General features: G+C 45.8%; 1 protein-coding gene across 4 annotated transcripts in view; it reads left to right on the top strand.

Annotated features, from left to right (window-relative positions):
* The window catches only part of Shisa6 (shisa family member 6), a 287,849-nt gene extending 264,210 nt beyond the window's left edge, over positions 1-23,639 (top strand). For 2 of the 4 annotated variants that reach the window (XM_038328982.1, XM_038328984.1), the window contains 3 exons: positions 16,465-16,521; positions 20,955-21,107; positions 23,089-23,639. In XM_038328982.1, coding sequence (XP_038184910.1) covers positions 16,465-16,521; positions 20,955-21,107; positions 23,089-23,639 — 761 coding nt within the window. The remainder of the gene's footprint in view (positions 1-16,464; positions 16,522-20,954; positions 21,108-23,088) is intronic. The other 2 variants (XM_038328983.1, XM_038328985.1) reach the window with 1 other exon arrangement.
* Positions 23,640-24,483: the final 844 nt, after the last annotated feature.

Below are 24,483 nucleotides of genomic sequence, written 5' to 3' on the forward strand. Positions count from 1 at the left end.
GTCCCACGCTAGAGAGCTCTACCAATGTCATTGGCGTGTCTGTTATCCAGGATGGTCATTTATTTAAGACGTCCTTCTTTGTGCATGCCTTTCTGTGTCCGTGAGAAAAACAGGAAGCAGGGAGCGAATTTTTCACCAATTCAAGGATATTTCACGGTGACAGAGCAGAGCTCTGTGTTGCTGGTGGACAGTTCTCAGTCTGACAAGCAGAAGTGGAGTTGGACAGCAAGCGGGGGGACTGAGTAATTGCTCTTTCTTCTCACTGACAATATCAACTGATGTTTGGTATTTTATTATAGTATTCATATGGGCAAGGTTCCCAGGAGACCAATAAAGTCTGTCCAGTGTCTTCAAAACTGATTTTAATAGAATGCGACCATGACAAGATCAAGTGCGGCACTGGCAAACAGAAGCAATGCTTATGTGGTCAGCGTGGGTGAAGTGGGTGCATCCGCGGCAGGACTGTCTGGGTTTACCAGCCAGTGTAGCAGCCGCAGGTAGCCGTATGACCTGAGCAAGTGGCCACGGTGAGCCCAGCTCTGTGCAATGGGGATGATGTCATTTCCTACCTTTTGGAGTCACTGTGATGGTTCAAGTCACGGACATAAAAAATTTAGACCCCATCATCCACTGTGTTATTGGATCTTTTATATTTATAACATTAATACTCATAAGTGATTCTGTGTACAAAATCAATGCCTTAGATAACTTGTGTGAGATCTGAGGATGTTACTCATCATAGGGGCTATAATTAATATCGATACTAAAACATTAAATGTTTGAAAATTAATGATGAGATTTTAAGTGTTCTAAATAGAGGAAATTGATAAGAATATAAAAAGAATACTGTATAAATTAGTCTGATTTAATCACCTCACAATATAAACACACACCAAAGCATCACATTTGACTGAAAATAAATACATATAGTCATTATTTGTAACAACTAAAGTACAGCTTAAAATAAACAATGCTTGGTGCAATCCAAGAAGACATACAATATGAAGGAGTTCAAAGGTACGAGAAATAAGAAGAGAACCATAAAGGATGGATGGCGACTCAGCGATGTGGAAGAGGAAATGGAACTGGCTGCAGAGAAGGCTGAAGTGAAAAGAGTTTGGAATGATGTGTTTGGACTTGGCCAGCATTAGCTGTTAGATGAGAAATGGGATAAAAGTGGGGTGAGCTTAGCGGGACGCCCCAGCAGCAGAGTCTCTCACACACACACACACACACACACACACACACACACACACACCACACCTTTGGTATTAACTGATTCTTGAGTGATTAGTGTTTGGTGAAATAATGGAGATAGGATAAAAATATGACAGAGAGTGTCCATGGGTTTCAAGGCCAAGCTGTTTGGTACTCAATGAACGTGGACCCTTCTTTCTTGCCCACCCTTATCATACCAGAATTTCCAATAAAAAGAACAGAAAGTAAAATCTGGTGTGGCCAGGGAGGGTGGGTGTATCTGTATGGGATGTCTTTTCTCTCAAAAAAAAAATTTTTTTTTGAGGATTTCCCATGAGATCGCATCGTCCCCTCCAATGGACGTTTCAGTTGAAACACGGCTATCAAAGTGAGTCAGCCACAGACGAGGATTTTACTATAGTCTTTCTGAATTGTCAGGATTCAAAACCAAATGCAAATCCTAAGGCTGAGAACGACATTCTTTTCCCATTCTATCAGAACATATTTTTCTCACTTTATTCTAGACCCTGCAGGCTTCTCCCTGTGAGTCTCACCTCTGAGCACCATGGTCTCCAGAAACTCAACTGAGTAGGCTGAAGATATGCTATTCCTGCCTTGCCTAAAATAGTTACCTAAGAATGGGTGTATTAGCAAAGCGCCATGTTCCCCCGGAGCAAGCAGAGAACAGTGCATGGATCTCTCCTCTTCCCTACTTGCCACATCGGATCTAGAGCCCAGAGAGACCTTTATTTCAAGCCAGACATGGAGGAACAAGCCTGTAACCCCAGCACTCACAAGGCTTAGGCAAGAGAGTCAGGGTCTGAAGCCAGACTGGGCCACTGCAATGAGCCTCTGGTTAAAAAGGTCAGAGGAGGTGGCCTTCTCAGGGATATGACAGGTTGTGGGTGTGAGAGCCACTTTGAATGCTGGGTTCTACTTGGTTTCTATACCTGAGATGGTTGCTGGATACAAGAGCCAGTAGGAATGGGTAGGAAACAGAGCCAAATGTTCTTTGCCCGTCCCCTTGGCATCTACCTTCTATTGCTGATCAAGTATAAAGACCACAAATGATAAATACCTCAGTCTAGAAGAAATGTCAGAGTCAGTTTGCCTCCTACTGTCTCTCACCCACATCTCTCGAGCAGGAACCAAGCAGGTTTCCGCTCTTCCTTCAGCGCCTTCCCACAGATCAACTGCTGGGAAACGAGATCTCTGCCGTGTCACTGACGAAGCCTCTCAGGACAGGGCCTGTCTCCACTCTTCCATCTTAAACCCTTGGACTAAGAACTTGTCTTTCCTGCCTTCGCTGCCACCCTTCCCCAGCACAGCTCTCAGTCATCAAGCCCCATCCCAACTCCCTTGTCTTTGCCTTTCATCATACAAAGAGGAGGCTCCAATCTCTCTTCTCCCAGTCCGGAGCCAACTCGTCTACATTACCCCAGTGAAGTCCATTAGGCCTTTAATAATTATTCTTATTGCATCTAAATCTTCCAAACTATTTTTGCATATTCTCTATAATTACATATACATATAATATTCAATAACTACTTTAATGGACAAATGCACACATATATGCATTAAAATATTTGTCAAATGCCTATTATTTACAATTTGGGTTGTGTCTGATGCACCTTCACATCTGCCCAGTTGCCCGGTATAACAGCCTGATTTATTCATACAATAGATGCTTAGGAGGTGAAAACACTATGTCAGAATTAGGAAATACAGATCTTGTGTCAAAAGAGATTGGATTCTCAATCACTTGTCATGATTAAGAGACAAGGTTTGTGCGCACACAGTTATAACACAGTGTGGAAGGTGGTAAGCATCCCTGAGAATCCATGGAGTGTGAGTTCACATTAAGGAATCATCCCTTGTGGGAAAAGGGACTGGAGAAGGCTGTGATGGAAGAGGTGGTGTTTTGGCTAGCCTTAAAAAATGAAAAAAAAAAAAAAAGAATAAATAAATGAGGAAAAGGCATTGCAGGGAGGAAGAAACAGTCATGGCTGAGCTTTGAAGGAACGCTTTTTTTATTGGTTTTTCTAGGCAGGGTTTCTCTGTGTTGCTTTGGAGCTTATCCTAGAACTCACTCTGTAGACCAGGCTGGTCTCGAACTCACAGAGATCCACCTGCCTCTGCCTCCTGAGTGCTGGGATTAAAGGCATGCGCCACCACCGCCCGGCCTTGAAGGAACTCTTAAAAGACGAGTAAAGGGTTGGAAGGAAGATGGGGGGGCGAGGGGCAGAGGAGCCCCCATTGTCACCTATTTCCCATAGTATTTGACTCATTGTTTGGAAGCAGTGCTTTGCAGATGGTCCTAGGAAAGGAGGACTCTTTACTTAACCCCTGGTCTTAGATACCTAACTGCACTTCCTAGAAGCATAGCCATTCTTTCAGGAGGCATGGTCCACGCGAAGGCACAGAAAGACTACCAGAAAGCTACAAGTCCCCATGAATGGGAGATGCTATGATGAGGGGTTGCTACACAGCTCTTGACTGAGTTGATCAGACCTGCATTCAGGTGTTTGTGGTGTAAATGGTAATAATACATTTTTTCCCTCAAGTATCAACCATTTTTTACCAGTTGGCAAAGCTAAATCTCCAAGAAATTCAGTCCAGCCCACCAGGAGATTCTGTATGCAAACATTCTAGAAACCTATTGGTATAGTACAGAGTTTAAGGTCATTACACCAGAGACTTGAGAAGCAATCATGGGTTCCCACTTCAGCCTCTTCCTGCCTGTCCTTGAGCAGTTCTGTGCCATCTCTAAAAGGGAAATGGCCTCAGTCTGTTGTGAAGTTGCAAGAGCGTAACTTTTATAGATTAGAAAGTGTCTGCCACAACAAATAGTGACTGCCAGGAAGGAAAGACACAGGGACTAGACAGAGGGTCCAAGGGTAAGAGTACTAGCTGCTCTTCCAGGGAACACACAGATGGCAGCCAACAACCATCTGTAACTCCAATTTCAAAGGATCCAACATCCTCCTCTGGCCTCTGCAGGCACTGCACACACGTGGAGCACAAACATACATGCAAACAAAGCACCCACAAAAAGTTCTTTGAAAGCTTTTCAAAGAGAACATGCTAGATGGTGATGATGAAGATGGATGACAGACAGACAGACAGATGATGGGCAGACAGATAATCTTTGTTGAATCACAACCAAACTCTGCTTACACTGGACTAGCAATGTGTGTGGTTTCTGATGCCAGCCACTAGACTTAGAATTTCCTCCCACTGATATTATAATGTGTATAATAAGCATGGAAATCAACCATGTCAGCAAAGAGCAGATATTTCATTTCCTAGAGGGAAATATCACAGTGTGTCAGATACATTCCTAATATTACAGGGTTGATGCGGGTCCTGCGGTGATCTGCTTTGTGCCAGGGTGTTTCCGAGGCTCCCCGAGTGCTGCGCATCCTTGAAATGTCAAATGACATTGTCCGTTCCACTTATTATTTTTTTTAGTTATACATTGAAATATTGAGTGATTTTGTGCTACCCAGCAAAAGACAGAGGCTTAAACTAGAGATCTGGAGGTCGGAGGGTGGAACGCCCACGTGAGGGTGAAAAGAATCCAAAATCTACAAATGAATCTCACAAGAATCCCAGTTTCAAGAGACTGGCATAGGCCTTAAGCCTCCGTGGGGAACCTGTTTAATTGGCCATCTTGGGACAGTGACAGGTCAAGTCTAATGTGCCCTCTCACAGGTCCCACAGGTCCACCTCATCACACACCTGATGCTCACACCTGATCCCACTTCTAGGAAATTCCCAGACATTCCAAGGTTGTCTTTCACAAGCAAGATTTAAGCAGCTCAAGTGGACATACTTGGGGGCTGCCTCAAGGCCAGGAGGAGGATTAGCTCCCTGGAGCTGAGCAGAGGATGCTAAATGCTCCTTTTGTGGTGCTAACAATAACCACGAGCAGAACAAACAGCCTGAGCATCTCTGGATACAGAGGAGCCCAGCTACCCCAAACAAGTGGATGACAGCAGGTGGCAGGCAACATTCCCAAGCAGACTTAAAGTTTGCTTTTTTTTTTTATTTGAATCTGGTAGAAAACACAGTGTTTCCCCCATGTGGGCATGACAATTCATGCAATATCATCTTTTTCAGGCAGAATGAAAATGAAAATCCTTGCCAGAATAGGGAACTAAACAAACCTACTCGGGAAGGGCTCACAGGCTAGATCCTCAGGGGTGGGACTGGAAAAACCCTGTATGAGACACTCTCTAGGAAGGAGGAATGGAGATTGGACAAGGGCATCCTAATCAGTGAGCTCATGGTGTCATTGACAGCCCACCTGTCCTTGGAGGAATCCCACATTTTGATGCCAACACTTACAGCTTGCCTCTCATGAGATCTCATAATACTAAGATGAAAAATGGCTGCGCTGGCCTGTATTAAAATAGCAACCAATCCTCAATGACTGCCAAGTGTGTTGGCTTGAAGGTGGAAAAAGAGCATTTGCCTGACTCCTCCATAAACCCTCATGTACATAAGGCATTATAACCTATAAAACCCGGTCCAGAAAAGTTCCCACTTCGGTCCTTAAGGAGACGGTAGACCACAAGCAGGAGAAATCACACCCATGTTCTGCTGCCTCAAAGAACTGATTTGTTTACTCATTCTATCATTCAAAAATCCACGCAAGGACCCCCAAAGAGCCCAGGAGAGCTAAGGTACAAAGGAAGATGTGGGATTCCTCCCACCCCTGTCAGTTTCCATGTATTAAGAGTTGAGGAGAAGAGCCTTGGATGCAGACGTGTTTAATCACCGCTGAAAGAGTGAAGAAATCAGATGGGGAAATAGCAATGCAATGCAAAGCCAAGCATCGCAGGCAGTGCGTAGTGGCGGTTCACTTCCTTCTTCCTGACAACTGAGAATAGCCATTGCCTCCGAGGACCTGAGCATGGCTATGGGAGGAGATGGCAAGAGTTGAGGAGAAGGCACAGGCCCTTGCGGGTGAAAGGCGTTATCAGAGATTAGCACTGACGGGGTGGTAGCTGGAGGTAGAGCAGAGAGACAGTTCCTGTCCCTGGAATGCTGGGCGAGGAGACATGAACTAGGACACGGGTGCTAGCTACTTGCCTTAGTAATCAGAACAGGGCCAGAAGTGTTTTTCTAACAATTCTTTGTCATGCCAACATTTTCCTCTTTGGTTTTAAGCAACTAAACTTTAACCCCCGGGGAGTTTGTTGCATTTGCAGACCCAAGGCCAGATTGACAGTCACCTCTGAGAAATGGCGCTGTGTCTGAGAAACACTTGCCTAGCAGTCGTGCAGGCAGACCCTAAAGGGGCAGGACCAAGGAGGAGATCCGGAAGATGCCACGGCAGTTCCGGAGTGTGGTATCAGGACCTAGCCTCGATCCATGCTATATTTGTTCTGTCTTCTCAGGATCCCATTGATCAAGCTACTGTTTATATTTTGCATAGAGTCTGTACCCTTCTCCCAACTGCCCTGTGACCCACTGAGGAGAAATCCCATTTGTTATACTTAGGACTGAATTACCATTTAGAGTATCTAGTCCTCCAAATAACAAACGACCTCTCTTCTTTCAAGCTCTGGAGTGGCAGTCAAGATCAGCCTCAATGGCTCTCCCACCCCTTTCCACTCCTTCCAGACACACAAGCGTGTCTGGAATAAACGCTAGCACACAGGTACGTTCATAGTGTGTTCCATAGAGAAAATTGGCCACTGCCCTTAGTATATAAACCCATGCTCGTGCTGGGAAGTTCATGGTTAGCTCCATCAGCTTTGGCGGCAGAGGTGAGGAGGGAAGGTTTGCTTCTCAGTGGCCTATTCAATTCTGCCAGAGGCCCACCTACTGTCAGTGGGCAGAAGGATCCTCCCCCTGATCCCTGCGTCCTTCACATTGCCTCCAGCTCAAGTGGAGGCTGTTTTTCCATTCTATGGTCTCGTCACTGTATCAATCAATGAGGCCTGGCCACTAATTAATTGTTATGCTTTCCTGTCCCATCTATCGGGAAGGCTGGTGGCCCCACTGGGCACTGTGCCAAGACTCAGGAACTGACTAAAGCGAGGGGAGGAGGGGAAGCTGGTAAATGAGGGAGTGGAGATGAGATCAGTTAAGGCTGGGGAGGGACAGAATGCCAGATTTAGCAGACTGTCTACACGTCCCCGTAAGAAGAGTTCTAGCAAAAGTGGGGATCTATCAGCTTTCATGTACTGTGAACACTACAAATTCTGCACAAGCACTGCTTCCTACACGCCTCAGACCATCACATTGGACAACACCGTAATTCTTGGGGCGCGCTAGAGTAGCATTTGCCATGGATAAAAGGCCCAGGAAGGACAGTTTTCCTGCCTGACTCTCCAAGTGGACACTGACCTTTCTGGATCACTGGAGAGGCTGCCTTTTACCATGGCTTTGGGGTGAGCTTAATGAATAGCCAGTCTCTGAAAAGCTGGAAGAAATAAACCCCACGGCACTTCCCTGCACATTATGGACCCCAGCTGTATCCCTCAAAGTTGAGCGGGCACTAGTCAGCTTCCTCCCACCTTGTGCACTCCGGTCTGGACAAAGCTCCCCACTGGGTCCAGAGTATGAGCCACCCTTGTGGATTTCCTGCTCACATCCTTGAATGTAGCCAAGACACTAAAGTCACCTCAACATACCCAAATGGATGCATATGTGTTTCCTATGTGCACCTTGCTCCATGGTCAGATATCAAAGACAAAGTTTATATAGCTGAGCTTCTGAAGCTTCCAAAAGGCAGAATATTTATCCAAGAGAAGGATACAGATCCAAAGCTTATTTGGCCAAGAACAACTTCAGTTGCTCCAGGGTCCAGGGAATGTCCTGAAACCCGAATGTAAAAGGCAGGTAACAAAGGGGGTCAGAGCTACAGAAAACTTGGTTGTCTAGGAGCTCTGCTGGAGAACATGAGGGATTTGTAAGTAGCATGCGCACTTCTAGACTGTAACAATACTGAAAGATCATGACCCTAGGAAATGAGGGCCAAGACTTAATCCTGTCTCTGCCACTATGTGACCTACAGTCACTATGTCTCACCTACAGCCACTGCGTGTCTCACCTGCAGCTAGTGCATGTCTCACCCGTAGTCACTGCATGTCTCACCTGCAGTCACTGCATGTCTCACCTACTGTCACTGCATGTCTCACCCTCAGTCACTGCATGTCTCACCAGCAGTCACTGCATGTCTCACCTGCAGCTAGTGCATGTCTCACCTGCAGTCACTGCATGTCTCACCTGCAGTCACTGCATGTCTCACCTACTGTCACTGCATGTCTCACCCGCAGTCACTGCATGTCTCACCAGCAGTCACTGCATGTCTCACCTGCAGTCACTGCATGTCTCACCTGCAGCTAGTGCATGTCTCACCTGCAGTCACTGCATGTCTCACCTGCAGTCACTGCATGTCTCACCAGCAGTCACTGCATGTCTCACCCGCAGTCACTGCATGTCTCACCCGCAGTCACTGCATGTCTCACCTACTGTCACTGCATGTCTCATCCACTGTCACTGCATGTCTCACCAACAGTCACTGCATGTCTCACCTACTGTCACTGCATGTCTCACCAACAGTCACTGCATGTCCTACCTACAGTCACTGCATGTCTCACCTACTGTCACTGCATGTCTCACCAACAGTCACTGCATGTCTCATCCACTGTCACTGCACGTCTCACTGACTGTCACTGCATGTCTCATCAACTGTCACTGCACGTCTCACCCATAGTCACTGCATGTCTCGTCCACTGTCACTGCATGTCTCACTGACTGTCACTGCATGTCTCATCAACTGTCACTGCACGTCTCACCCATAATCACTGCATGTCTCACCTATAGTCTAACTTACTAGAGTCATGTTGGAATACAAGGTCTTCAAGGTCCACACAGAAACTGCTTTGGTATGAGCACAAAATGGGTTTTTCTCAAGGGATCACAAGTGACAGTCACCCCTTGGAACAGGACCAGAGATTCACAGGTCTAGCACTTAGAGAAAGCCAGAGGTAAGGGCCATGGAATATACATCCATTTAGTCAACAAGCAATGCCCTTGTTGTCAGGGTATAGGCACTGAAATCTACTGCACCCTCCTCTGACATATCTTCCAAACTGATAGACTCTTCAGATTCCAACTGTTCAAATGGGTGAAGAGTCTGAAATGTAAACACAGATCATATTCCACCTGCATACATGATCAGTGATTTTTATCAAAAGTTTTGAAAACATCTTTAAGTTACTTGGGAGAGAACTGCACAGCCAAAACTTTCCCATCTCCATACAGTATCTCTTTGGCCTGAACATCAAGGCCTCCAGGCTACTAGGGAGCTGGAGGGTAACTGCAACTTTCTGGAACATAGGTATGGCTGGCATTGCTTCAGTGAGAAGACTGGAAAATCTTTTTCCCATAAGGCAATTAAGAAACAAGTGAGCAAAGTTGATACAGCCATTTTTTATTTTTTTGCTCCAGAGATTGACTGTGGTGGCTAAGTCTAATTGTGAGTGTGACTGAATTAAGTCACACCTGGAGGACTAGTAGAGGCATTGATTTGGGGCTCTGGGGTGATGTTTCCAGAGGGGACCAGCAAGTGGGAGTGAGCAAACCAAGCAAAACAGATCTACCCTTTGTGTTGGTGATCCCTGCAAACAGCTGGAGAGAACAGACAGAAGAGAAACCTCTCTTTTCTCCAAGAAGGGGGTCTGATTTTTCTGCTGCCTTGAGCATTAAAACTGCCTGCTCTCTGCCCCTGGTATTCAGAAATAACACCAGCAACTCCTCCATGACCCTCACCATCCCAGGATCTCAGACTTTTGACCTTGGACTATACCAATGGCTGGCATGATTCTGAGGCAGTCATCTTAGAATCTAGCATTTCAGCATTCCAGGGCTTCCAGCCTGGAGACAACCCATCTTGGAACCTCTCAGATACTAACTATAGTTGTGTGTCAATCCTCTCCAATATGAGTTATGTACAAAAATCTGAAGATCTGCCCTCTCTGGGGACCTTGAAATAAAAATGCACTGCCAAAAAACAAAACAAAACAAAACAAAAAACAAACAAATAACAATAATTTGAGTAGCTTGTATCCTTTGAAAACAGCTGAAGCTCAGATAGAAGCCATAAATGCTTAGTATCTGTAGTCAGTCTTGTCTTGGACTCATTCTCCTTTCCTCAGTTAGGACCCAAAGGCTGCCAGTGTTGGGTAGGTTGTGAGCACTAGCGTTTGTGCTACTGTAGTCTACAGGAGGGGCTCACTGGCTGCCGCTCTTTCCTCTCATCACCTGGAGAAGAGCACCTATGCCGTTACTGGAGGGCTTCTTTTCCTAAGTAATAGTGATCAGGGTGTACTGGGAGAACTTATTTCCGGTGCCAAAAGAACTGGGGATGTAGTTCAGTGGTAGAGCCCTAGCCTACTAAATACAAGACCCGTGGTTCAGTCAACTAACCAAAAGCAAGTGCCGAAAAAGTCAGAAACACCTGCCTGGCCAGAGCAGCTAAGGTCCCTAGAGTTGGGGGTGGGGGCAGAAATAAGTACAAAATTATAGCAGTAGGAAGTAGGACTCTTGCTCAAAGAGGGACCACTGTTAGTTATCAGGGCAAACCAGAAGGCAGTAAGGATGCATGTGTGTGTGTGTGTGTGTGTGTGTGTGTGTGTGTGTGTGTGTGTGCCCGTGCCTGCATTCTCCAGAGACAAGCTTAAAACAACATGATACAGAAAGGTTAGCTATAACAGAGTAGGCAAAGTTTGTCAGGCTAATGCAAACAAAAAGGAAGCAGAGCTGGCAATATAAATATCAAATCAGATGAACGTACAGGCAAGGAAGGCACTGAAAGGACAGCAAGTACTTTTGTCTGGGGGTAAAGGGAAGCTTCACAAAAAAAAAAAAAAAAAAAAAAAAAAAAAAAAAAAAAAAAAAAAAAAAGACGTAAGCATCGGGAGCATTTTGCATGGCAAGGTGTAGCTCTGGAATGTAGGAACCAATTCTGTGAGGAAGCCAGAAAGGAAATGACAGGAAAGCAAGAGTAGCAGGGGACCTCTCCACACCTCCTCTGCCTTTGACAGATTAAGTAGGTGAAGAATGAATTAGGGTGTAGAGGGCCTGAATAATGTGTCTCATGCGTCTGACTTAATGGATAGATGTCAAGTTTTCATTTCATCCCATGAAATGAAAATACACCTTGTCTTTAACTGCCTGTAACGCATTCGTCAGAACTGATTTTACATGCGCTCACAAAGGAAATCCCAAGAAGTCCCAAGAAGTAAAATTTGGATAGGCCCTGTTCTCTGACCATGGCACAATAAAACTGGAAATTAATGGCAAAAGTTCAAACCAACAATCCCAAACACTTTGAAATTTAACAACACTCTCCTGCCTAACTCTTATGTCAATGAGAAACCAAGGCTGCAATTACAGGTCATTTAGGTCACAATAGCAGAAAGGACACTGTGTGCTGACCCTTACGGGGTAATGCCAGAGATACGGTCACTGCTGAAGACCCGACATTATAAACAGAAAAGACAGAAGATGAATGGGCTGGAGAGTCAAGCCCAGAAATTAGAAAACAATATCAAACCAAACCAAAGACAGTAAAGAAATGGGGATAACCAAAAGATAAATATTCCAAAGAATAAAACGATAATTTTTAAGATTGAAAATAGGTACTGCCAATGAGATGGCTCTTTCTAAGCAATGATTATGTGAATTAATTGTTAATCCAAAATCCCTGAAAATTAGAAAAAAGATATGCCTTTATCTACAGAGGGTTTTTTTGGGGGGGGGTCAATAGCTGTAAGCTAATAGAGCTTAAAACGTCCAATAGATATTTTTTTTTTTATTCTATATGTATCAGTGTCTTACCTGCACGTAAACCTTGTAGTGCAGTGCCTCCCAAGGCCAGAAGGGGGCACTGAATCTCCTACAACTGGAGTAATTAGGCAGTTGAGCGGCCATACAGGTGCTAGGAATAGAGCTTAGACCTTCTGCAAAAGTATCAAGTGTTCTCAATGGCTGAGCCATCTCGGCATTGATATTTTAAAGAAAAATAAAAACAGCAAATTTAATTTAGAGTAAGAAAACTAGAATGAATGAATGAATGAATGAATGAGTGAGTGAGTGAGTGAGTGAGTGAGAATCATATTCTCAAGTACGAGAAGGCAGTATACACACTGATTAGGATTTAGGGTCTAGCACCAGCTCCAAACTCAGCCGCTGGCTACAGAACTTTGACCAACCTCTTCCAATCTCTGTTTCCTTATCTCTAAACTGATGATGACAGCAGTATCAACCTCTGCTCATACAGTGATATACACACAGAGACCCACAAGATATACACAGACATACATATACACACACTCACAGATCCACAAGATACACACATAGACACACACAGAAATAGGCACACAAGACAGAGATTCAAAGATCCACACAGAGACACACAACAGACAAACACAGACATGGGGACACACACACACACACACACACACACACACACACACCATCAGACCTTTCTACTATTACATTCCTCCAGACCCCCTAAATAGCCAGTATTTCAAATGCTGGATGAGTAATTTCAAAGCATAAATAAAGATGTGGTCCTAGTCACTTCGCTTCACAAAAGCATAATTTTAATACAAACCATAACAGTGTTAGCACAGAAAAATCCAATTCTTTAGGAGCATATGTGTATACATATATAAGTTCAACGTGAGCAAATGAAATCCAGCATTGTAATGAAAATGAAACACCAGAATCAAATGAATCATGTCCCAGGAAGACATGAGTGCTTCAGCATTAGAAAATCGACCATCTTCCTTGGCACATTGGGAGGCAATTGATGATGTGTTGACCCAAAAAAATGTAGTTATTAGCCTAAGGAAATAAGACTCAGCCAAAGACTATGCTCAAGGTTATTTGAGGTAACGTTATTAAATTCCTAAGCAATCCAAATACCCAAACTGGAAGAATACTCAAATATACTTAGGTTATACTGTGCTTAAACAAATAGATTTTGCTTAAGTGACATACAGAAATAAAGGATAGACTATCCTATAGGAAGATTGATGAAATTGTAAAACTATGCTTCATTGACTATTTCATAAAATATATTCATGATGTTCATTAAACATAAAAAGATTAAAATAATATGTACAGTGTACAGAAGCTGCACATAGTAATATATGCATTTATGTATATGTGTGTACTGTATACATAAGACTTACATAAATATGCAACTATGCAAAGACAAATACTGAGCTGTCCACTTGCTTTTTCTGGTGTAAAAATGTTGCAATGGGTAGTCTTCTACATTTGCCGTTTTGCGCAAATGTGAAGATGATGTTTTGATTCCTTTTAAGTATATTAATCTGCGGGAGAAAATGACACACACACCAATTATTCATTGTAATATTGTTTAAGTGTGTGTGTGTGTGTGTGTGTGTGTGAGAGAGAGAGAGAGAGAGAGAGACAGAGAGAGAGAGAGAGAGTGAGCATTCACAGCCCTTTGTGAAGCAAGGGAAATAAGAGGAAATGGAACAAAATGTCACAGTGGTTATTTTAGGGCAGTTTAATTTTCATTTCTGTACTTCATTTGAAATGCTATCCCTTAATGCCAGCACACACTTATAAAAGAGCAAATATTTAAAAAAAATACTTTCAGTGAGTCTTAAACAAGGAGCAAAACGCCAGACGTATCTCAAGTCAAGTCACTTAGCTGATTTTGACTTCATCTTTTAATGATGCAGTAAAGATTACAGTTTGGGGAGTTTCATATAGTGTCTGCCTATGACAGGCCAAGAGTATAAATTCATTTGACTCCACTCCCTAGTCAATATCATTTTAAGGATTAGTCAAGAAAAAAGATGCATGTGAGTATAAACGAACCTAGAGGACATTCTGTTAAGTGAAATATGTCAGCTGAGAAAGACAGATTACAGTGTGTTCCTCCTGTGTGTGGATGCCGAAACAGTTGATCTGAATATTGAATAGTGATTTCCAGAAGCTGGGAAGTATGTGGGGGAGCAAGACAAGACAAGCTGGTTAAGTTCTAGGGCTCCACATCACAGGCGGGGGTGGCGAATGCCATTCTCAAGGCCTGTTCTGTATTTTATGACTGAGTAGAAGAGATGAGCTTAAAGCTTTCAACCATAAAGCAGTGACACGGGCTAATTAATTTGGTTTGATCAGTTCGCATTGCATATGCGTCTTTAAATAGTATACTGTGCGCCCAAGTACAGTAATTAATTAAAATTACAGAAAGAATTTAAAAAGAAAAAAAATGACCTGAATTTAACACAGGTCATGGAGTGTATCTGGCTATGAGAAATGATTCCCTGAGTCTCAGGTATCCAGCTCCCTTCCTTCTGTCACAGGGACTCTTAAGATGGAAGACTCAAAATGTCACCAACTGCCACTCCATCCATCCAATCTGGACTCTATGTCTTGATATTGGTACATGGTTTTAAAATGAGAAAATAAACCACACAAGCAAAGAAAGAACAAAAGTTGACCCCTTCTCTGTCCTCTCCCCATTTTAATAAGGCTTTTCATTATGTAGCCCAGGCTGGCCTCAAACCCTCCCCACCTACCTCAGCCTCCTGAATGCAACATCACAGAATCCACATATAATCCTCTCTCCTCTCTCTCTCTCCTCCCTGCCTCAACTCTCTCCTCCCCCTTTTCCTTTGTCCTCCCCCCTTTTTCTCTAACATATGAAGAGAAGTTTTATCTTATTGCTTAAATTCAGGTTTAATGCAGAATAGATTCAACTTTTGACATAATTTCTTTTCTGGCTGTAACTTAGTCTTTCTCGCGAAGGGTCACTATGAGGAACGCTAGCCTGCTGCCCAAGCCCCCGCCCTAACTGGATAGTCTGTAGGTCTATTTGAAGGATCCAGTTACAACAAAGGAACTAAGCAATCACTGAACCGTTCTGTAATTGTGGTGTGTTAGGAGGAAAGAAGACAATTTGTCTTAGAAATGGCAGAAGAGAAACCATCGTTAAAAAAAATAACTTGTGGGCCTGGATCCAGGAGATTATTATAGAAGGTTTTGCATTTTATTGGTTATGGAGGATGAAAGAGAATTGCTAAGATGACTGACATTTGGAATCCCAAGCTCATGGGACATCAGTGTCATGGGCTGGAACTTGTGCTTTGGAGAATAAAATGACAAAGTCACTTTGGGAAGGAAAGAGACTTCAAGGAGCTAGAAGGGGTGCATGTGTAGTTGAAGATCTATTCCCTCAGGCTGCACATGCTGATTTGGAAGTGATCCTTTTAGGGGAAAAGGTGGAAGTTATAAACCAAAGACTGAGTCTTCATGAAGACACCTGAGCCCAGCAGAGCCCCGATATCCAGAGAGGAGGAAAGGGAAAAGAGTGAAGAATCTAGAGGGTGAGACCAGGGGTAGGAAAGACATTCTCAATAAGATGCACAGAGATGGAGACCAACACCCAGCTCTGCAAAGATAGGAGGGCTATGACGCATACTTCAGGGAAAATAGCGCCAAGATCTCATGGCTTTCCTCCCTCTTGTTTTGGCTAAAATCGGATGCATGTACCAGTGAAAAGCAAGACTATAATGTTGTGTTAAAGCAATATCACAGTGCTGGAGTATACTTTAGACACAAGCCAAATCTTCATTCAAACCATTTTAGAAACCCTTGGAATGCCCTGAACTCTGAGTATTGGCAGCCTGGCTCTATTGATTTTATTGTTCATTCACTCTAAGTGGGCTTCTGCATGATGAATAGAGGGCTTGCTTTTGAGCTTCCAGGCTGTGTCAGTTAGGCAAGAGCCCAGGACACCTGAACTTGGACTTGGAACAGATTTCTGCATCTCAGATGTTGTCAGACCTGTATATAGTAAAAGAAGAAACCACTTCCCCTTTGTAGTGAGTGGGCTGTATCATGTATGTATCCTCGTGAAATACTCCCCTACCGTCCCCCATGAGAACTCTAGCATAGCCTCTATGGCTACTTAGTCAGATGTGTGTGTGTGTATGTGTGTGTGTGTGTGTGTGTGTGTGTGTGTTGGGGGAGGGGGTGTCACCATAGTGACCAAAGAAACTTGATGCAGTTAGAGGGAGACAGAAGACAGAAACAGCAGGAAGAATGTTACGAGCCTAGTATATTGCTGCAAGCCTTTCTTCTTAGAAAGGCTTCCTTTAAGTGGGAGAAATACAGAGATGAGTGGAGAGAACTGCTGGGGTGTTGAAGAGCCAACAGCATCCCTGACTTCCTGTCAAATGTCTTTTCTGTGACTTTCAGGTGATCGTCAGTATAACCATCCGATCTTAAGCAGTGCTACCCAGACCCCTACGCACGGTGAGAACTGATTGAGTGCACCCTGCATCCCACCTGCATGCCAAGTGGCTCCATTCTAAGGATAGGAGAAGGCGGTGGAGCCATGCCCCTGCCCTTCTCCAGGCCACACAGCGTCCCTCTTCCTTTGAGACCATTGTCCTCTGGGTGTGTTTGTTTTTGACATCAGAGTGGTTTTCCTGACATAAAGAGAAGGGAGACCCTTTCCCAGTGCATTTAATTTGCACTCTCTCCGTCACTCCTTGAGTTCACAGACTCCATCTGTTTGAGGCAACCAGATTAATGTACTCCTTTGCTCAAAGCCATTCTGAATCATTTGCAAATGAAACAAGACTTGGTTGAGCTTTATTCTCTGGACAGAGAAGAAGTTGACAGTTGCCCATCAGAGGGGTGTTAGCAAAGGAGCCGTGTGTGTAGCAGGGCCACCTTGCCCTGTTAGGGTCTAATGTCCTCCCAGAAGACCACATCTCAACATCTGGAAACCCAGATAAAAAACTATTTGGAGTCGCTCTCAAAACTCAGTAGAACATTGGACGGCTGTGTAAACTGTGACCTGTCCATCATTCCTGTCTCTTCACTAAAAGTTTAAGTAATTAAATAATAGTAACCAATAGATGTTTCCTGAGAGACACACTCAACACAAAGGTAAACCGGAAGTCATGTCTGACGGTGGACAAACTTAGACTTACAATCTCATATACTAAGGAAAATGACCCAGGAGAATTGCAAACTCAAGACCTGTTTGGGGTAGCGTTAGTTCAAGGCCAACCTGGAAAACTCAGTGAGTTAGTGTCTCAAAACAAAAACAAAAACTAGGGTATAGGCCAGTTGTATCACATTTGCCTTGCATGCACAAGGCCCAGTACTTATCCCCCATATTTCAAGAGAAAAATAAGATAAACAGAGCAACTCACCTGGCAATGGGATTACCACTCTCAAGCCATATTGCATAGCACCTTAGCACAGAGGTGGAGCACATCTGGATGAGGAAGAGGGAATGGGGTGTTTCGATATACCCTTCCAGTGCTGTGGGACACCTGCAATGAGAGCAGGACCGTAATTGGATGCTTCTCGTTGTAAAATCTAAAGAAAAAAAAAAGAACTGAGAAATTGTAGGGATCAGTTAAAGAGGGTGATGCCAGTTGTGACACTGATGGCGGGGACAATAAGGAAGATGGAGAGCTGGAACATACTGAAGTAGGAATTGAGAAAATGTAGTCACCCTAAATTTATACCTCGATGAGAACCAACAAAGACTGGGATGGAGATCCAAGAGTATTTGGAAGAGTGGAGGCTTCGCTGTGGATACTATCCAAGGAATAAGAAAAATAGTCGGTGGGCAGGAATAGAATTGGTGGTAGTGAATTTGAATCTGAACTTACAGAATTTGCTATGACTGTAGAAGATACAAGAAAAACATCCTATTAGGTAGCTTAAAGTTGGAGCTAAGATGTTCTTAGTAATCATTAAAGAAGTAACAGAAGACTTGAAAGTAGAAGATATCCATGCAAGAATTCTGAAAAAGGAAAACAGAAGGCAGAGGAAGAGCTGGGGGATGCTGTCATGATTAGGATGTAGGAAGAGAAGCCAGAAAAGGCAGGCAAGGAAAGCCCCCATTTGTTCAGTAACGTTCTGGAATGAACAGCCACTGAGCTGAGCCTCCTCAGGAAGAGCCAGCACAAGCATAGACTCTTGGGTACAAACAGAAGGCTGTTCCCTGCTCCACCTCTTCCTGTCTTCTCTCTCTCTCTTCCAGATGGTATAAGGAATTGGGGTAGAGAGGCCCCAGTTCCTGTCCTTAGGCAGCTTGTGACACAATTGAAGTAGAGCTTACCTACGTTCCTTTCTTTGGTGGTACCCTTTCCCATCAAGGAATGAGTAGAACAATTAGGAGAGCAGGGAGGGCCTACATCTATGCGATCAACCAAAAGGCACTAACTAGATCCTCAGTTTAGGACATGCAACATAAGAGAGACAGGAAAATTAGAAAGCAGACCTACCGGTGCAAAGGTCTCTGAGGTCACTTGAGATGAACAAGAGCAAGTCATGTCAAATCATTACAGACCAGTGAGATACGAGTGTAACCGACAGAAGGGAGGTGGTGGATGGGAGAGCAGGCAACATTGAGGACTGGCAAAACAGAACAAGGTCACAGTCACCAGCCTTTAGTTAAGGGAAAATGTGATAGAGGATAAATAAAGCATCTCAATAGAAGACAAGCTTAATGGGGGGGGGGGGGAGTAGGGAGCTCAGGCAAACACAGTTAACACAAAAGGCAAGGCGGTCTTGACTCAGTGGGAATTTCAGGATAAATGGTAGATGACAGTATGTGGATCTATTGCATTTGGAGGGGGGTCACTGAGCAATGACCTCAGTGAGAGTGAGGTGCCAAGATGCAGAGGGAGCCCTGCTCTTCTCCAGCGTGGGGAGAAGTGAAGAAACAAGAAGTGCGGATTGCTGGCAATTAACCAAGGGAGCTGCGCTCTCCATTTCGTGCCCACTCTACCTCCTGGCATCTGTCCTGGCCTATGCCAGGGAGGCTCTCTCTGTACAGCATGTTCTGATCTCTTGGGATACAGAGCATCCCTCACCCCCTCACATATGCACGAAGCTGGCGCAAACACCAGCTTATTGGCTGAAATCCCCTGGCTCGATCCCCAGTTCTGGGGGTGACAATGCAGGCATGGAAAGAGAGAAGCCAGGAGTTCCCATGCCCGGGGCAATCCTTGGATATGGCCTAGGGACAACAGGATTCTTGTGGTCTATAATGTAATATTTTCTGCCAAGAGGTGTAGAAAACCATAACATCTATCCCAACTTGGAGCCTGCCCCTTCTTAGAACATCTTTGGCTTTAAGGAGTCCCAGACAAAGAGGGTGGATGAATGGTACAGCCAGACTCCCATTTCCTCGCTACATCATTTCTGGGAATGGTATCACTATCTCCCTGGAAACCAACTGTTGACTTCTTTTTATGGCTCCTCCTCTCATGTCAATCAAGCATTAAGGCATTGTGTCTCCTTCCCCTGGACCTCCATTCCCTTCAGCACCCCATTCTCCCTATTTCCTCCCTCATCCTTCCTCCTCTCTTGTGCTTATCCTAATCTTTCTTCCACAGCCCACTCCGCATGCATATACCATCATCAGCTGTTCACCATCTCCATTCCTTCCTTGATTCTTTCCCTGGGCCTGACAATGAACCACACTCCACTGGGTCTCTGCTGACTTTGGAATCTTGGGGTCTATCTCAGGGAAAATGGGAGAAAAGAGAAAGGACATGACAAGCAGATTTTGCTCAAGTTTTTCCATCTGAGGGCTTAGAAATTACTAAGATAGCCTCTGAGAAGGGGCTTCAAGTAAGTAATAGTGGCTGTGTGGCTCACAGAGACTTGTCAAGTGTGGAGCATAGAGAGGCTCAAGGGGGCTGCCCCAAAGATGCATGGAACCATGTGGATTGGAGCTGCAATGGAGTTGGGTTCTGTCTCCAGCTCCTCCCTGGGCACTAGAGTTGCTCTAAAGTCAGACTGACCAAATAGCAGAATGGGTCCGCCTACAGCTACATCCATGTAGACATGGATGTGTTTATGATCCATGCAGTCATAGTTGGGGTTCCTATTGCTGAGATAAAACACCACAACCAAAAAAAAGTGGGGAAGGAAAGGGTTCATTTAGCTTACACTTCTACATCATAACCTCTCATTGAAGGAAGTCAGGACAGGAAGAAGAGGGGAAACCTGGAACAAGAATAGAAGCAGAAGCCAATGAGGAGTGCTGCTTACTGGGCTTACTGGCTTGCTCTTTTGTGGCTTGCTCAACCTGCTTTCCTATGCCATCTAGGATGATAGACCCAAAGAGGGCACTGCTCCCAGTGAGACAGACCCTCCTACATCAATCACCAAAAACAAAACAACAACAACAACAACAAAAACCACCCCACAGACTTGCCCTCAGGCCATTTGGCAAAAGCGCCTTCTGAATTTTAGTCTCTCTTCCCATGTGACTCTATCTTGTGTCAAGGTGACAAAAGGCTAGCCAGGACAACGTTTTTTCATTGTACCTGGTTCAGTTTTCATCAGACAGACCAGTGATGTACCCGGAGGAAGTTGTTGAGTGTCCGAGTTGAATCCTCAGGGACTGATCAGTTGTCATGGTAGCCAGAGGAAGCTAAGACAGTTCCTTCCCTCAGGATTGTTGACAAAAGGAAAGAGAGCGGGGACAGACAGACAGACAGACAGACAGACACACACACACACACACACACACACACACACACACACACACACACTGAGTCTTAGCACTTCCTCCTGGGTCCTAGCACAGGAAAGCAGGAGGGGGTCTTTAGTCAGGGATGGAGCAGATTATGGAGAGGAAACTTGGACACCCTGGCCTCAGCTACTTCCATCTTTATGTTCACTAACGCCATGCCCTTCCTTTGCAGAGAAGCCACGGATGAACAACATCCTGACGTCGGCCACCGAACCCTATGATCTCTCCTTCTCACGTTCTTTCCAGAACTTAGCTCACTTGCCTCCGTCATATGAATCTGCCGTGAAGACCAATCCAAGCAAGTACTCGTCTCTCAAGAGGCTAAGTAAGTCAAGGCTGCCTGGAATTGAGGTCTGTCTCACTGGTCCCCAAGTCATCCTCCTCTGTATCGCTCTCTTGTCCCATACCCAAGGGACTAGGTGTAGCATCCCAAGAACAAGGAATGAGTTGTACATAGGATGAAGAGAATAAACAGAACTCTTTCTTCTGGTGCCCTGGTCCTGAGTTCACCCATGTCCTAGTAAGAGTGATGCTGTAGGACCCTGAGGCCCCCATCCTCTATAAGCTGTACTTACCACTCATGTACCAGCTTGCCACTGGCCTGCTTCAAACCATGGGCCTTCCTATGTGTCATTCCTCGCAAAAGAGGTACCAGGGGCCCAAAGAACTATTCTAACGCAGCCAAGACCATCTCAAGGACCTGAGCCTCCACACTTCTTAAGTTCATACTTCCGTTTTATAACTTAGGTCTAGTTTATCCAGGGATTCACCTCTGCTGTGTGAGTCTGAAATGGCTATTGGCATTGATAGGTTTAATGCATTCAAATGTCAAGAAAGTACATTTAGAAACAATTTTTCTTCCCTGACCTGATCCTTATAACTTTCTCTCATTACCCTATGAATGAGTCAATACCCCTGCCTGTGTATGTGTGTGTGCACTGGTGTGTTTGTGTGTGTGTGCATGCGTGCATGAATGCATGTGTGTGTGCATGTGTGTGTGTGTGTGTGTGTGTTGGGGATGCTACACAGAGCCCTGTATATGCTAGACAAGCATTTGACCCCTGACCTACATCTCCAGTCCTATAAGTCATGTTTGATGGCCGCCCAACTTCAGCTAGCATGTTCCATAGCTGAGTGGGCATGTACTTCAAGTTTCAGGGTGACTTACTGCGATAGAAGCTCAGTCCAAGTCCATCTCAGCCATCTACAGAGAAATGCTGAGTTTCTTTGGCAACATGAGAGCATCTCTGATGATCTGAGAGGTCTGATGGATGCTCTGGAATGAAAGAATGGAGTTCAGTTGGTAGGACAGTCCCCACACCAACCCTGAGCCCACTGAGGGGCAAGTAGCTTCCCACACTAGGCAATGAGTCCCACAAGCTGTCTGGAGGAGACCTCCTTACTGAAATCTGGGACAATGCAGCCTTGCATGTGCCCTGGAAAAGGTCAAGGATCCATAGTGCAATTCTGGAAGAACATACTAGAAGGACAGGAGCTCCGAGCATCTAAGCAAGATGCACGTACAGTTTTGCTACAGCCTGCTGCCTGGTGGGCACAGGGAGTAAGTGTAGGCCGATGATATGGCTGTGGGGGCTGGATGCCCATGTGTTGGTTTCCTGTACATTGGTTGTTACTCCAGAGAAGGTGTTACTAGGTTCCTAGGTTACCAGTGAAGCTTTCCACAAATACCTCCTAGACGCACATCCTATTTTATTCTAACAAAACCTGATTCCGTGCCCAGTTTTCATAAAGTAGTGCTGTAGATATCGTCTGAAAGCTGTCAACTCTACCTGGGTGTTGTAGCAAAACCAGGAACCATTCTCCTTCAGAACCACAGGCAGTAGATGCAGCAGGCAAGCCACAGGAATGCCTTGGGCTTTCCATCAGCTCCACTATGAGCTGGATGGGGAAGTCATTTAACTGACCCCCCCAAGGTGGTTCCTGAAAAAGAAACAGAATCTGGGGGCCCACTGGAGATACAGACCCTGGGGTGAAAGCAGTTAGTGCCTCTAAATCAGAACCCACCGTTCACAAGCCCTTAAGGATTCCTTTGTGTGTGCAGTGGAGGAGGGAGTTAAGGTCACAGGTCTGAGCCCCGCCCCCACCCCTCACCTACTCCACTAACAAAAGGCTTTTGGTACTGTTATCCTTGAAGCTCTCCAGGTCTGTGGTTGAGAAAATGCGGGCGCGCGCGCGCGCACACACACACACACACACACACACACACACACACACACACACCTACACCTACCTTACTCCCTGAGGCTGCCCCATCTCCCTACTTCCTTCTCTCTGTCTTCTTGCAGCTGACAAGGAAGCTGATGAGTATTACATGAGGCGGAGGCACCTTCCAGACCTCGCAGCCCGTGGCACCCTCCCCCTCAACGTCATCCAGATGTCTCAACAGAAGCCGCTGCCTCGAGAACGGCCACGCAGGCCCATTAGGGCCATGTCCCAGGACAGGGTCCTGTCTCCACAGCGGGGCTTGCCTGATGAATTCGGCATGCCCTATGACCGAATCTTGTCTGATGAACAGCTGCTCTCCACAGAGCGCCTGCACTCCCAGGACCCGTTGCTGTCCCCAGAGCGGACGGCCTTCCCAGAGCAATCGCTGTCGCGGGCCATCTCGCACACGGACGTCTTTGTGTCCACACCAGTGCTGGACCGCTACCGTATGACCAAGATGCACTCCCATCCCAGTGCCTCCAATAACTCCTATGCCACCCTGGGCCAGAGCCAGACGGCAGCCAAGCGCCATGCCTTTGCCTCCCGCAGACACAACACGGTGGAGCAACTGCACTATATCCCGGGCCATCACACCTGCTACACAGCCAGCAAGACCGAAGTGACCGTGTGACCGGCAGCATGGCCGGGCTGCTTGGCAGAGTGAGGGCAGGACAGAGCAGAGCAGGGCAGGGATGAGGAGCCAGAGTCCAGCCTTGCTCTCCTCCCCTCCCCTCCCCGGTTCTCCCTATTGGAACTGGAGGTGGGCTGCCTTTGTCCAGAAAGCCATACCCCCCCAGGGACATGGCGCCAAATGCCTGGTCCAACAAGCACAGACCCAGGCTATAGAGCTCTTTCTCTCCCAGTAGAATCCTCCCCCATGCCAATGAGAAGAGTGGTAAGGCCCCCGTCTTTCCTACCACCTGCGCCACTCCCTCAGTCCCCGCCCCCGCCCCCCTCCCATCCCTTCCTGGAGACTCAACCACAGGTTCTTCCAGCCAGTGGACCCTCCCCGCGAAGGTAATCTGAAGCTGCCTGAGTTTGAACAGCCAGCCGGCCGGCCAGCGGGTGCAGTCAGTGGGCTGACCGAATAGGCTACTCGGTCTCCTTCCTGTATCTAGAACCGCATCACAGAAATCTCTTAGTGCCTAAAAACTGCCTGCTCGCTCTCAGCCAGAGAGCTGCTGTGTCCATAAGCACAATACGATTCTCTTCTGCCTGCTGGAACTCTGATCTCTACCGAGCGGCCCCTCCCTAGCTGAGCCCTGCAGCCCCAGAACAGGAAGGGTCCTCTTCCTTTAGCTGCTTGGTTACCCCTGCCTCTGTACTGTGGGGGCTGTGCTCTCCCAGCCTTCTCTGTTTCTCCTCAAACCTCCCTGGGGCTTTAGCTCTTGCCCCCCAGAGAGGAGTAGCGAGGGTTGCCAGGACTTTAGAAGTGCCTTGGCAGCCGTCTGATCGTCTCCCCACTTCCTCCAGGC

This window comes from Arvicola amphibius, chromosome 4 (assembly GCF_903992535.2).
Source record: "Arvicola amphibius chromosome 4, mArvAmp1.2, whole genome shotgun sequence".
NCBI classification, from domain to species: domain Eukaryota; kingdom Metazoa; phylum Chordata; class Mammalia; order Rodentia; family Cricetidae; genus Arvicola; species Arvicola amphibius.